Raw genomic sequence first — 15,480 nt, 5'->3', positions numbered from 1 at the left:
TTTTAAGTTAATAAATATAAATTTCTAGTGAATTTCCATGTGACTTATTGTCTGGTGCCAAAATTTATATGAATATGATTCATCTCTTATTTTTATTAAATTTTTAAAATTCTTTTTTGAGAGAGTCAATAGTAATATTAAAATTAAGATTTAATAATATTTTTTTTCTTTATATCCTTAACAATGGTTGTATGTATTTTTTTTTAGTCAATGTGACTTTAAAAAAAAAAAAAAAAACTCTACAAGTTTGGGTCAAGAAGAAAAATATAAGAATCAAATTAAAAATAAATATATAGAAAAATTATTGAATGATTGATACTATAAAATTTTAATATAAGAATTAAGTAAAAAAAATACAGAAAAACTATTGAATGATTAATACAAAGACAAAAATCTATTAAGCTTAAAGTTAATAATTGGTTTTAATAATAAAAGAAAATTGTTCATCTTAAAGAAAGACTTATAACTTGATAAATGTTTACTTTTGCAATAGATTTCATAGCAAATAAGTGTAATTCCCTATAAAATTAAAGTTATAAATCATACTTATTGTTATTATTATTATAAAATTAATATTGATAATTATATACTTGTTTGGTATATAATATTGGTAATTATATACTAAACAAGTATAAAAACTAAATTAGTAATTAAAATAAGAGTTGAATTTCTATTTTATTAATTTAAGAAAATCTAAAGTTCTCATTTATTAAAAATTATATTTGGTAAACTAATTATTATATTTTAGATGATTAAATACTAATAACTAAAGAGCAATATGTTTTTGCATAATACTTTTTCTAAATTTAAATATAAAGATGTATAATTTTACAGTGATTGAGAATGCAATTAAGTTCATTAAAAAATACTACATCTATCATACTATCAATCATATTTTCCAAATATCATACATTTAATATTTTTAAATATGTCAAATGTTTTTCTGACGAGGAAGGGTAGCACGGTAAAATGATTTAAAAAAAGTATTTTTTTTATTTTCTAAAAAAATAAAAAAAAATAATGTCAAATGTAAAATAATTATGTGTTTAAATATAATTTTTCTTTTTTCTTATAAATATGTAAACTCTTTACTTTTGTAAAACACAATTACAATTTGTTGGACTTTTAGTAGCCTATAAAGGTTGGTTTCTAAGAAATCTATGAGCATGTATTCATAAAATTAATTTTAATATATTTTTTAAATATAAAATATAAAGTAATTATGTAATTTTTTTAAATAATTCTTTTTGTTTAAAAAATACAATTATTATTTTATAAAATAATATTTATCGTACATAAATATATTTTGGTTATTAATATCAATGGAACTAAAAACATTGATCATATATTAAGTTAGATGTAAGGAAAATTAAGTTATAAATACTTTATTATTTGAGTTAAATATGTTTTTAGTTCTTATACTTTGGGACGATTTTGGTTTTAGTCCATTTTTAAACTATTACAATTTTATAAAACTCTGGTTTTAGTTCTTTTTGTCAATTTTTTTAACTTTATTTGTTATTTCAAGCACGTTTCATTATAACATTCGAATTGTTTATACTGTACACATTTTTAGTTATAATCCAAAGGAATTATAAAATTGAATATAGATAATTTTTTTAATTTAAAAAAGGATCATTTAAAAGATAACATAATAAAATTTATGTATACAAATATTTATTTATAATGTTATAATAAATATAAATATTTTCATAATTTTGTTATGGATAGTTTTACTTATTATGTAGATGATTGTTTTATTATATTAATTATTTTAATTTTAAAAAACGATTATCGAAGATAAAATAATAAGAATATGGATACTATTGAAAGAATTCCTTTATTATTCTTCACATCTAACTTTACCGTAGTCAAACACCCTTTTTGTTTTGGTTTTATGAATTAGGTTTTGTCATAGTCTCAGACTCAACGTCCTCTTGTTGTTGCTACATGTTTACAGTTGCACTTTGAATTCGCATCAAACTTCTCAACTCTGTGGTTTCGCTAATTTCAGGTACTCACTATTTCTTTTCATCAGTTTCTCTTTCGATTTTTCTGCATTGATGCTTCTGTGCATGGGAGTTTCTCTCAGTGGCTTCGGGTGTGGCGGTGATGGGGCTGAGAATTCGGAAAATGAGAGAGTCAAGAGTTTTATTCTGTATCTATTCCTCGATTTGCATTTTTTTTTTCTTTCAATGCATTGCGTTTGGGTTTCATATGGAGAGCTTCAATTGTTTGTTCTTCTGGATTAGCCCTTGAGTTTAAACATGATTAGGAAACTGGTTGATTTAGTTTATGTTTGGAAGCAACAGTTTGTCCCTGATTGCTGCAAAAGTTTATCTTGTTTTCTCTTTCCCTAGTGGTACATTTTGCTAAAGTTTTGGCATTCTTTTGTTTTAACCCTTTTATTCTGCTTCCTTTGGTTTTCCAGCAGTGCAAGGTTGACCGTGCAGCTTTCCTCTTGTTTCTTTTTCGTTCTAGTATTTTGGGTTCCCCAAGGTGGGGCGTAAAGGACTGGGATTTCAATGGAGATTGATAGACCTGACGGCCGGACTCCTAATCAACTTAGACCCCTGGCTTGCTCATGTTCTGTCCTGCATCGGGCCCATGGCTCGTCCAGTTGGGCTCAAGGAGAAACCAAAGTGCTTGCTGCTGTTTATGGACCCAAAGCTGGAACCAAGAAGAATGAAAATCCTGAAAAAGCATCCATTGAAGTTATTTGGAAGCCGAAGACTGGACAAATTGGTTGGAACAATGCTAAACTCATCTCTTTCTTTTCATTTTAAAATAGAAATTTAATATCTATTTTCCATGGTTTAGGAAAAGTGGAGAAGGAGTATGAGATGATATTGAAGAAGACTTTGGAAAGCATTTGCATTCGAACGATATATCCCAACACCACAACTTCAGTTATTATCCAGGCAAGTTTTGTTCTGAGTATTGGAAATGTGGCTTGTTACGTATTTTATAATTAGTTAAACTCAAAGAACTTGGTGCAATGCAGCTATGTTTTATTTTATTTTATTTTATTTTTTACTAGGATAATAACTATTCTCTTGAGCTGTTGTTTTGTGTGAATGTTGTCAGTTAAAATTGGAATTTTATTTTCTCGTAAATATATTATGATGTGTTATTTGTGTTTATTAATAACTTAACTCTTCGCTCATTGATTCTACTGCAGGTTCTCAATGATGATGGTGCTGTATCCTACTTAAAAGTTCAGTTCTAATATGTTTGATATGGTAATTGTTTTATTATGATATGATTGGGAGGGGGAAGGAGTGGAAATAGGGTTGACGAATTTGAATCGGTTGTTTGGTATGTTATAGAAATAGGAAGGAGAGAATTAAAAGATAAAATTGGCCCCACCGATACTTTTTCACTCTATTTTTTTACCTTAGTCTCTTCTTCTGTCTATCTCTCTCCTGGTTTCTTCTCTATTTCTCTCCAACGAAATAAAATTATTTTTTTCTTTATTTCTCACTTTTTTTTTTTCAATTATCATTTTTATATTTATTCACTTTTATTTCTACACCAAACAGACCCTTAAGGTTATGATATTGTGTACTTTTTCTTCAACCTCCCTTTTAATTTGGGCATTCTTCACTTTATGGTTTGATTTGATTCATTGTGACATGTATTCCCTTAGGATTTTAGTCTGATGGTGGAAGTACAACACAACTTGTGTTTCTATTTCATCCCCATTTTAAGTGGTTAATGCTGGTTCATTATTTTACTTGACCATTGTTATAGTCTCTTCAAACTTGAAGGATAAGACCAATTCTCTTGATGCATGTGGTTACTTGCATAGGACTATGAAAGAACAAATTAGATTTTTCAGTTTGATTTTATTGTTTATTACATGGTGGGTGGATACCTAAAGAGATCAATATTTAAAATATATGCTTCTGGATTTTTTGCTCCTTTTTCTTGACTTAGCTGAATATATAGCTTCTTCCATGTGCAATAAATGCTGCATGTGCTGCGCTTGTTGATGCTGGAATTCCCCTAAAGCATCTTGCTGGTAATCTAGACTAGTTAGTTTGTCTCTTGGTTTATTTCTCTGTTTTCATTCTATTAATAATAATGAGTTCTCGTACTTGTCTCTACAGTGGCAATATGTTGTTCTGTAACAGATAGTGGTTCTATTTTATTGGATCCAACCAAAGATGAAGAGGAGGTCAGTAGAATCGTTTTTGGTTAAAATGTCATTTTATTTCCATCTAATTTCTTGGAAATTTAGTCAGCTGAGTAAAATTTGGTCTACATTTTACTCGTTTGTATACTACATGCCTTGTGGATAATATTTGAAAATGTCACTAAACCTTTGTTTCCCATTTTAGTTATTGGTGTCATGACAAGCCTTTTTTCACTGATGTTATAAGGCTAAATAAATTACATTATCCTCACTTTAGGGGTGATTTACATTAATGCTCTTATTGAAAACAGAAACAGTCACAACTTTATTCTTGATGGCATAGCATTGTTAAACTTTTTATAAACTAATATTATTTAACCTTTTGCCTTTATGTGCTTCTGTGATATTAGAAGACATGGTCAAGCACATTGTTCAGTAATACCTAGTTCATTTGCAATGCAAACTCAACAGATCTTTATTCTTCCATGTTAAAATTATAAGATTGGAGTCTTTAAATTCATGATTAATGGGAATTTGGTTTTCCTTGTAACATTGGCAACCTTTTTTTACTTTGGCAAAGGCAATATCTCAACTATGTGTTAAATTAGATACTAACAGTCCACATTCTGACTAGTAACTAATTGTGCATCCAATAGTCAATTTGTGTTTTATCTTTGAGAAATCCATTCATGCATTTAGTTAATGACATGCTGCGAGGCTTAGTGGACTCAACTCATGATATATATTTTTTGCCCTAAACCCATAATAATTGTATAGTTAATGTTTTCTTGTCCCTGTAGCACTGGTGATTTCTTTTACTGGAGTCGCAGGTCTCATGCTTCTCGTACATAAATCTAATTCAATGCTTTTTAATTTTATTGCAGAAACTAAAAGCAAGGGCCAATTTAGTTTTTCCAAATGCTATTGTTTCAGTCCTACCCGATAGATCATTGCAGGTGGGTAGTGAGCCTATGGCACATGGAATCATGACATCTGTTACGCAAGGTGCTATGCCAGGTATTCTGCAACACTTTCTTTAGCTTTTCATATTCAGTTCCTTCAATGGGAATTGTTTGTGCCATAAATATTTTAACTTTACCTAGTATTGCTTAAGCATATGCTTGCATAGACTGTGCTTGTGTTGGTTTTCTCTTCTACTATGATTGTTGTGACCATGAAAATGAGTGGAGCCATCACCATTTTTATTACATTCTGGGAAAACGTTTGAAAAAATAAACAACATTTTAACCATATAAAGTTTGGGAATTAATTGTATGCAATGTGGAAACTAAACTGGGCCCTATACAGCGTCCCTTACCCCTGTCCTGAGACAATTACCCTAAATTAATTATGCAAATAAAAACTTCAAGCATTTTTAAGTCTATCAAAATAAAAATTAAATACCTTTTATCACCTAATCCAGTAATGAGTGAGAATCAATGTATGGAGTGTTTATTGTTAATTTTGTTACTAATCCTAAGGAATAAAAATCCAAAGTAAATCACTGAAATATTTTTTGGACCATTTTTTGTTAACCAAAAAAGTTCAATTTAAGATCATAGGAATATTTTTTTACTTAATAAAGTTATTTTTTAATTTGAATTTCCTCCAATGCTAAATCAAATTCAAATTATTGAAGGTGATTTCTTGTAAAGTTCATACAAATAAATGTAATGCATTATATTCACCAAACCAAAAGATGAAAAAGACGAGGGGGGAGCATTGTATTTTTCTCTTTTTGGAGAGAAGGAAAGTACTATTGCTCGCGTTTAGCTCTTGAAACGTCAAGTTAGCAATGATATTGCCTGTATGTATGGTCACGATGAAGTGATGGCCGAAGTGGTGGAATTTAAATAGGGTGCTACTAAAGGCATTACTCTGAGTTATGATGCAAACGTAGTACGATGATTACATTTTTAGTAACATTAGAAGGGCCTCTTATGTCCAATAACAACACTGGCATAAAGAATTATTAGAAAGGAAACCAAAAAGGAAGAAGAAAAAGGGTTGGCTACTTGAAATCCTAACCCTTGTAGATGCTTTCAACCTGGATAGATTGTATCTTAAATCTTGCTCCTCTGTTATTTTTCTTCTATTGATTCTACTTTGGCCTGTTTCCTCCCTTGTAATGGATGCATTTAGGGTTTTCGTATTTATCACTTCTACCATAATAATTCGAAATTCCACTTCCTAAAACAAAATACCAACTACCATGTGTGGACTTGAACACATGCTAGTCATTTCAGCTATGTTAGTAACACCGTCTAAGCCTAGAGACTATAAACATCATTTTGAAACATTGGAGGATTAAAAAGAATAGTACTCCCTAATGGAAGGAATAAAAAATATAAGGAATATATATATGTGCATGAATATTCTAGGCCTGATAAGCTATAATAAGTATAATAGTAATAAAATATGATAAAATCAAAAAAGGTCTTTACCATTATCTAATTAGTTTTCTGTTTAACCTTTTTGTAGTGAATGATTATCTTCACTGCCTAGAAAGAGGTCGTGCTGCTAGTGCAAGGTTGTCTGAATTTTTGAGGAAGAACATAGGACTGAAATCTACAAGTGAGGGATCTAAAGCAGGGTGATTTCCTATCTTTTTGGATGTAGTTTATTAGTGTCTAATTTCCCCCCTGCAGCAAGGGGGGAGGATGGGATATCTCCGCAGGTAGTGTTGCATATATGTCCCATTCATGAAATTTTCGTTGAAATGATTAAAAGATTTTGTTTGTGGTTGATTGTAAAATTTCGAAAGCCAATCAATCTGGCCTTTCCCGGTCTCTTGGTTAGTTGTATATTATCTGTCCTTAATGTATTTCTGAGGTAATTTATAAGTTTAAGCAAAGGATTGCAATCAGGTGCTCTCAAAGAAAAATGTTTGAAATAATTTGTAGAAGTTGTATGATCCATGATTATGATTTCTTCGCGTCATGGTTCCTGTTTCAGCAACTTTTTGTATTAGCTATGAAAGACTAGGGAATTTTTATTTCTACCTATGCTAATTTTAATGTATTTCTATGTTCTGATCTATATTGTTTGTAGTCCATGCGTATTGCTGAAGTCACTTTTTTAGTTTTTAAACACCATCATACTTATTAATAGGGAAAGACTTTAGAATGAACATTTGGTTCTCCTCTTTGGATTAGATAGCCACTGATAAGCTTTTTGAGTGTTTCGTCAGTCATTTGAATATAGAATTAGGTCCTGACTTTGGTGTTCTGACAAATTTGTGAAAAAACTGTTAGGAACACAATTCAATGTAGGTCGAAATTTGTCTTATAGATTGAAAATAAAACTTTTACAGAGGAGAACCTCTGTAATCCCAGAGCATAAGCTCCGATAGAAACTATTTCTCTGCCTAATAACAAACAACCCCAATCCACCCCCGACACCTCTCACGTTCCCTCTATATGTAAAGCTCATTTGGCCCTTTGGCACCCCATACTGGGTTGTCCTAATTCATTAAAGCTGTCAGAAACCCTGTTGCATAAAACCTTTATTTCTTGTGTAATTCAAATTGTGAGATGACTGTTAACAGTTTATGATATGCCACCTTTCCTTGGTCTTATAAAGGGAGCCTCTCCCCTTTGTTTTTCATAACTAGGCAGGAAAAGAATCCTAGTGTTGTATGCACATTAAGTAGAATAGATCAAATGGGGTAGAGGCAGAGAGAGATGGGAAAAAGCTATTTATAGGATTATGTTAAAGAAGATCTAAAAGCCAATTTGTTTATTAGTATGACTTGCTACTAAAGATTATAACGACATTTGATTTAGGTAGCTGACTTCTGTCAGTGAGAAAAAGCTTTTGGGTTGTAAGTTTGATTGGTTAGATCACTTACGAAGGGAAATTTGGAAAGTTGAACAAAACGCATAAAACTTGCAATGAAAGTATTTATTGCACCAAAGTTCTTAATTTACAATCTAACATACGTGATTATAGAAATACGCATTCCTTGGACAAAACAAATTGCAATGAAAGTATTTACTGCAGGAAATTTCATAATTTACGATATAACGACCACCAACATATGCCTGATTATAGAGTTAACAGAATCAATTAAATTACAAAGGTTTAATTGTTTATTTTGTTTCCAGTTTCGTTCTAGTGTATCAGGTTAGTCCATCTTTTTAAAAAAAAAAAAAGTGTCAATTGTGTTCTCACTTAGTAAAATTTGTCTCAATCAAATCAAATATGCACTTCGATACTATTGAATTCAGTCCTCAAATCTGTTGTGAAGTCCTTCATCCCACCACACTTCGCTGCTTTGCAACAATACTCTCCACTTGGAGATCATTAATTTACTCTCTCACCTTCACAATCATCAACTCTATCTCGGCCAAATCCGAACCCCTAGCTGAAATGGCTGCAGCACGTTGCTTCCCCAAATGCTCAACTTCAATCCCCTTCCAAATCAACTTCTTTATCGTCTCCGGGTTGAAAGAAGGAGCATTAGGACCCAAGAGAAGATCCTTTTGGTATTTTTTAAACTTGTCACCTTCTTCAAATCTGTGAAGCCTCGCAGTCATTTGTTCCCCACCAAGAACAAGATTCTTAGCATCCTTGTTGGGGTCCTCATCATCAAAATTCACACTTTGCCAACCGTCATTGATGATAACAAACCTCGGAGCCATGTCACCCTCACTGAAATCCTTAAGCCCATGCCAAACTCCAACGGGGTTCGCGGTTACGTAAAACACATCCCAAGTGCACCACTCGAATTTGTCAACAATTCTTGGCACCGTTTTCTCCTCCAACAACCTAAACGAGTCAAGGTGAACCCTGAGAGCACTGTATGCCTCTCTCATCAAGTTGTAAGGGTTTTTAGCCACGTGGACATATGCAATTGCATCAAAACTTGATGCTCTCACTTGAGTCGAACAACTATCCGTGCAAATCTTAACATGATCATCAAAGCCAGGGGAACTGAAGCTTTTTTCTACTATGGGTATGATTACGACATAGGATTCTGTTTCGGGGACTTCTATCAGGAGCCACTGGGTTTCCATTTGTAAGTCTGAACCGGAATTTCCGACCCTCTGGGTCGACCACCATGTTTTGAACCTGAAGATGCTGAGGAAGTTTCTACCTTTGAAGCTTTCCAAGGAGCTTATGGTGAAACATGGGAGAATTCAAGGAAGCCACCTTTGTCTGACGCGGCAATGACACGTTGAAGGATGGAAGATGGGGCATCACGAGGTTCACAAGTTGAGGAGAAGGAACTAAAAGTGACGTTCTCGGGTACGTGAGAGAGTAACGACACCCCTCTCACGGTGAGTTTCCTGTCAGATAAGTCGAAAACCTTTTCCGATGGCTCCAGTCCTAACGTGGTATTCACTAGATCGTTTGGAGGAGCCGTGGAGTATGAACAACAAACAAAGAAGAACAGAGGACAAAACGATTAACACAAGAAACCTTACTTTAAGAATTAGAGAAGAAAACTAGCTAACTAGTGGGATATATATACCGATTTAGTGACTGTATCCACTATCAAAGGAATGAAAAAGAGAAATTATAAGCGATGGTTGGGAGATTACAGGCATTCATTCATTTTATCGATAATATTAATGGCAGGACAAGGGGGAAAATGGAAGAGTGGAGGATTATGAAAAGAAGAAAAAGAGTTTAAGCTTTTTAGAGAAAGAAGATATGAAGAGCATGAGAGTAATTATGGGAAGTAGGTGAATGGAGTGTTTGAGATTGTTAGTATACAGTGCAGTAAGCAACGTTTGATTTGAAGTGTGGCACCAAAAAGATAGCACGGAGGAGAGAGAAAAAACGTTAGTAGTTTGTGTGTATTTAACGGAATGGATTTGATTGAGACAAATTTTTTAACACTTTTTTAAAAAGATGGATCAACTTGAGACACTTGAATAAAACTGGGACAAAATAATCAATTAAACCAGTTACAAAATATAAACGCTAGTTACTTTTTCCATAATATCCAACATATGACCTTTTATTGTCCCTAAGAGCACCCATTGCTAATGAAACACAGCCAAGTCCAAAGAGCCAATGGGTTACGAAAGAAAAGATATAAGATAAAATAGAAAAGTAAAGTAGTATAAAATGGAATGATTGTTTACTTGTTTGGTAAAACTGAAAAAGAAAAGAAAAACAGATTAAGGGAAATAAAGCAATATATTTAGAGAATGGGAAAAAAAAATTAGGATGTAATAATTTTGTTTGTATATATATGGGGAATAATTTTTATGTGTGTATTTTTTTAGCAAACCAAGTGCAAGTTTATTTTGATATTTAGATCTATGCTTTCAATGTAAAATATATTTATATTTGACATCATTGAGTGCCGAACCAAACATGAATGAAGTGTAAGTTGATAGTCAATGTGAACTTTTTTGAAGTTGACGAGAATTGGTGATGAAATTGTGATATAAGTGATAATTATAAAATTATAATAGTATAAAATTGTAAATTATAAAATGATATGTGGTGATAAATAAGTAAAATAATGAGATAAAATAATAATCGTGGCTTTAAATTAATAAAAATATTAAACGAAATTTAATTAAAAAATGTAAAACTTTTAAATGTTAAATTAATAATAAGGTTAAGTATTTTTTTTTTTTTTGAACTTACATATAAATTGAAATTTGTTACTTTTAAACCTTGATATATTTTGTTTAACATTCCGAATTTAGTAGTATAAAATCACTAAAATAAAAGTTACAAATATGATAACTTATAAAAGAAACTTGAGATTTCTTATATAAGAAATATCTACACCTAAAGAATTTCAGAAGTAATCTATATTGCTGCTTCTCCCTCACTCTCACGCTAAGATAACTGGAGATATGTCTTCCTTAAACTCATACTTATTAAGGTAATCATCATAAAAGAGAAACATATAAAAAGACAGACAACACAAAAGGCAAGGGTAAATTAAAATACAAACAATTAATGATATATGTATACATACATATGTATATATACACATTTACATATATACACATATGTACATACATACATACATATATATATATATATATATATATATATATATATATATATAAACATTTAAACATTGTACACATGATACACATATCATACCAACAAACTAAACACTTCATGTATGACTATACTGTACTTTGACCAGACTATCCAGACTTAAAATAAATGTCGAGTTATGGTGGGTTGTGCATTTGTGGTGGCTTCTACTGTTTTGCAAAGTCATTGTCAATGGGTTTCATCTTACCACACTCACAAGGTTAGTTTGTTCCACGCCTTGGATCATACTGGAAGCACCCAAGACTAATACGTCCTGCTACTCTCACCACATGTGTCAATCCTCTCCTTGTGAGAATGAATGACCATTAGAGTGTCAAGATAACTCCCGAGACTAAGCTTCATGCATTCATACTAAAGATACTTGAACCACACCACAAAGTTCCACATTGAAACTTTCATAACTTTGAAACCATATATGTATCACTTTACTTTTATAATGCATACCAACGTATGAAAACAATGAACATACTTTAAATAACTAGAAACTACTCAACAAGTCATCATAGAACACATAAAACAATTGATATCCAAGATGCAAAGTTAAAATCGGAGGGGTCTACAACCAGTTGTGAACGTTTCCACAACCTGTGAATTTGTCTTGAGAGAAAGAAATTGAAAACCAGCAAGTTCAACAACTATGTTGTGGCTTTTTCCACAACTTGTGGATTTACTTTAGGAAGTATGAAATTGAAAACAAAGAAAAGAACAAGCAGATTGTGGATTTTTCCATGAGTTGTGGAATTTTTCAGAGTAGTTACTAACCTCTCATAGATATACACTTCAAATCTCAACTTGGACACTTTCCCCGCACACTCTAATGTTCCTTAAGACCTCCTATGTAGTGAGCAACATTGTAAAACACTTTCCTGACTAAATTTGCTATCTCAAGTCAACTTAATTACTTTAAACCACTTAAACTCAATTTTATACCTTTCAACACAAATTTTCTGCAACTAACAGCTTGAACAAGTCTTAATGAACTTAACAACAGTCCCCAAACCATCACATTTATTCCATATCATCTAATTCAGAATCTCACTAGTGAAAACCCCTGAAAATGAACCAAAAATCATACAAAACACACTAAAAAGGATAACAATCAGTTCTACCTCATAAATTTGTTGTCATAACACTCAAACAAGTCTTAATCAACACTTAGACCCCTGCCAAAACACAGCTTAGCCAAAATAACCCTTCCCTTAACTTTTCACCTATCAAAACCCCCTTTCTAGCCTAAAAAGTACCTATTTCTTCGGCTGAAATGTAAAAAAAGCTTTATACAATTTGACATCTCCTACTTCGCTGAATTTAACATCTTTAAATTCATCACACACAAGTTTTACATCAGAATCACATTGTACCTCACTGTTAAATCAATTTTCACACCAACACATATATACAATCAATTCAACATACTAAATTTCTTAATCCAATACAATTTCACAATTAAATCAATAATTCACCATACAAACATTAATTAGAAGTCTTCTATCAAACAAATCAAGTAAAACTAGCTTCCTTTACCTTACACCGACGATACAAAGCTCTAAGAACATTCTGATTACTTCTCGCACAAGAAATTCTAGAAACACCTACGAATCACCAAATTGAAAAAGGAAAAAGTCTTTAGGACCTTAGATTTATCAAGAAGCTCAAACAATAGCACAAGACACACATGCAATGGAAACTTCCATGCATTTACTCGATTAAAGAGCGAAGAGCAAAAAGGAGCTGAAACTTACTTGCTCTATTACAAAAACCAAACGGATAAGGATGTAGAGCTCGTCATTGTAGTCGATTAGACATTCGTCAAAGAGATGATTCAGGAGTTAGAACTCTTAGAGAAAAGGTAGAAAACTCTAAAAAAGTGTTTTTTAGCGAGATCATACATTTTAAAATAATGAAACTCGTTTATAACAAAACTATTTATATATTAATCATTTAATATTAAAATAACTGAATCTCACTATTTTTGAACTATCACCATTTCTAAACTATTTTTGAACTATCACCATTTCTAAAATATCATTTTTCGGAGTTTTACATTTTTGGGACCCAACTTTATAATTATAGTTCTTTTTAACTTAATAACGTCAATTTTTATGAATTTGTTTAATGGTATTGCAGGATTATATTTGAGTTGAAACAGTATATTCTAATATTACACATAAAAAAATTTATTCAGTTTATTTTTAAAGTTGGAAATCAAAATATATAAAAAAATTTTGAAGATTAAAATATATTTAATCCTAAACTTAAAAAAGAAAACACTTTACTACAAATACTAAAATTTGTCACAAATTTAAAACTTAATTAAGTCAAAATAAAATTTAAATTTAACTTAATTTTATAAAACTAGTTTCATAATATTAAATTTATATTTATTTGCAACATTTATAATACTAATTCTATTTTAGCGTATTAGTGGGGAAGAAACTCGGGAAGGCGAATATCGTAATGGTATGAATAATAATGAGATAAGATTTTCAAGATTTTATATTTTCGAGGGCTGGTTATTATGGCACCTTTACTAGACAAATAAAATATCATAAATGGTGTTATGGGGGAGTTGGTCATTCAAATATTCTTCATAGTGATAGATAGAAATTAGGTTTTAAAATGATAACTCATTACTTTTTATAAATATTATTTATTTGTTAAGAGTCATACGATTTTAGTTATTCGCCTGAAAAGTGAACAATTTATAAATAAATGAAAAACAAGATCATAATTTCAAAATCAACAAGCAATTTAATAAAGGAGTCTCAACCTCTAGCTGCATATCACTAATAAGTTGAGTTTGGAGTCAACATCTACACCTACATTTCAATAAATCTTAGAAACTAAATTATAAATCTAACTCATGATTTTAATTAGTTCATTTGACCATAATTAATAAATGGTTGGTTGGTATTAACTAGCACAACACAAGTTACCATTCATGCTTAAATCTTATTACACAATTGAAACTTCATTTTAAGAATCAATTTTATAAAATTAAATTATGTTTAAAGTTTACTTTTCAAATTATATTGATAAATAAGTTTGTTTCTTTATATAATATATCGGATATGGTTCATTTTTTATAAAATGCAAACGTTTCATTTTTAAAATAAGAAAGTAAAGAATATACTTTAAATTCTTTGAAAATTAGTTTTCTTTTTTAAATAAGAAACTAAAAGATAACCTTCCAAAGGTTGTGTTGGAGCTATCAAGGCATCCATTAAATTTTATTAGAGTCTAAACTGCTTTTTGAAGCATAGTTGTATACACATTGAAAAGTTCGAACTTCAAATATGATAGAAGCATGCAATAATAAATTAGTATTATTGACAACATTTTTTTAATAAAATTTTAATATTATCTTTACGTATCATTCTGTGATTGTCTAAAATTATTTTACAATCAATAATAATAATAATAATTATAAACATCAAAATGAACTAATCACAAAATAACGCATTGATTATGTTAAAATGTTATAAAAAAATGTTGTCAAAATATCATTATTTAATAAATTATGCTTCTTGCAGCATGCCACATAGCTATGTAGGTTACTCAATAACATAAACACAGATTATCTTAGTATCGAGTTATGCATCTAATTTTTAAAGAATACAACAATAAAGAAATAGAAACTTTGTTGAACACAATAGATACAAATGTTGTATATACGGTGGGAAAATCTTTGGAGGCCAATAGTTGATATTCTGCATCTAATTTACTGAATAATGGTATTTTGATATTAGAGTTTTTTTTTTTTTTTACATGACATTACTATTTACTTTTTTTTTACATATAAAAAGGTAAAGACCATTTTATTCTTATAAAGTTATAAAGATTGTCAAATAGTGTAAGAGAACCTTTTTTTTCTATTTGATTTGTTTTATTCTCTTATGCACCGATGCTTTAAGATGCTTCAATTTGGATAATGTATTTGTTTGTTTGACGCGTATCCGTATTTAATGCTTTAAGATATTTTACTGATACTTATTTATAAATAAAGTATCTAATCTATAACAATAGCATTTTTATGATAATAAAAATTTATTTTTTTTATTTTCACAATATTTAATATATGTGATTTTAATTTGGATTCACTGAATAACAGTCATATAAAAATTTATTGGGAATTCACAATCCTTCAATGCTTGCTGGTTCTTGGTGGCCATTTTGAACCACTTCCCATACTTTCGATATAATACAATCTGTTTCGGATGGGAACCGAGACACCGATCGCCTATGGATGACAACGACAAGCTGGAGTTCCTTAAGTGAATGTTTCAGGATTCTTATCTCTCCTT

The 15,480-nt window shown here is 30.6% G+C and overlaps 2 protein-coding genes across 3 annotated transcripts; one reads left to right on the top strand and one right to left on the bottom strand.

The window, feature by feature from the left end:
* Positions 1–1,875: 1,875 nt before the first annotated feature.
* On the top strand, positions 1,876–7,078 carry LOC106758682 (exosome complex exonuclease RRP46 homolog). Of its 2 annotated transcripts, none has more exons than XM_014641639.2 (8): positions 1,876–2,014; positions 2,435–2,745; positions 2,821–2,921; positions 3,182–3,202; positions 3,952–4,024; positions 4,113–4,180; positions 5,023–5,155; positions 6,620–7,078. In XM_014641639.2, exons 2-8 carry the CDS (start codon positions 2,526–2,528, stop codon positions 6,733–6,735), a joined length of 732 nt encoding a protein of 243 aa, XP_014497125.1. In that variant the 5' UTR covers positions 1,876–2,014; positions 2,435–2,525; the 3' UTR covers positions 6,736–7,078. The 2 variants fall into 2 exon arrangements, with proteins under 2 accessions (XP_014497125.1, XP_014497124.1); XM_014641638.2 differs by having other exon boundaries at positions 2,432–2,745.
* Positions 7,079–7,237: 159 nt separating this feature from the next.
* LOC106758389 (stachyose synthase-like) lies at positions 7,238–10,490 on the bottom strand. Its single transcript, XM_022779843.1, has one exon. The coding sequence runs from the start codon at positions 9,154–9,156 to the stop codon at positions 8,449–8,451; it is 708 nt and encodes a 235-aa protein (XP_022635564.1). The 5' UTR covers positions 9,157–10,490; the 3' UTR covers positions 7,238–8,448.
* Positions 10,491–15,480: the final 4,990 nt, after the last annotated feature.

Source organism: Vigna radiata, chromosome 4 (assembly GCF_000741045.1).
Source record: "Vigna radiata var. radiata cultivar VC1973A chromosome 4, Vradiata_ver6, whole genome shotgun sequence".
NCBI lineage: Eukaryota > Viridiplantae > Streptophyta > Magnoliopsida > Fabales > Fabaceae > Vigna > Vigna radiata.
Note: the sequence above shows the minus strand (reverse complement) of the source record. Positions and strands in the feature narration are given on the sequence as shown.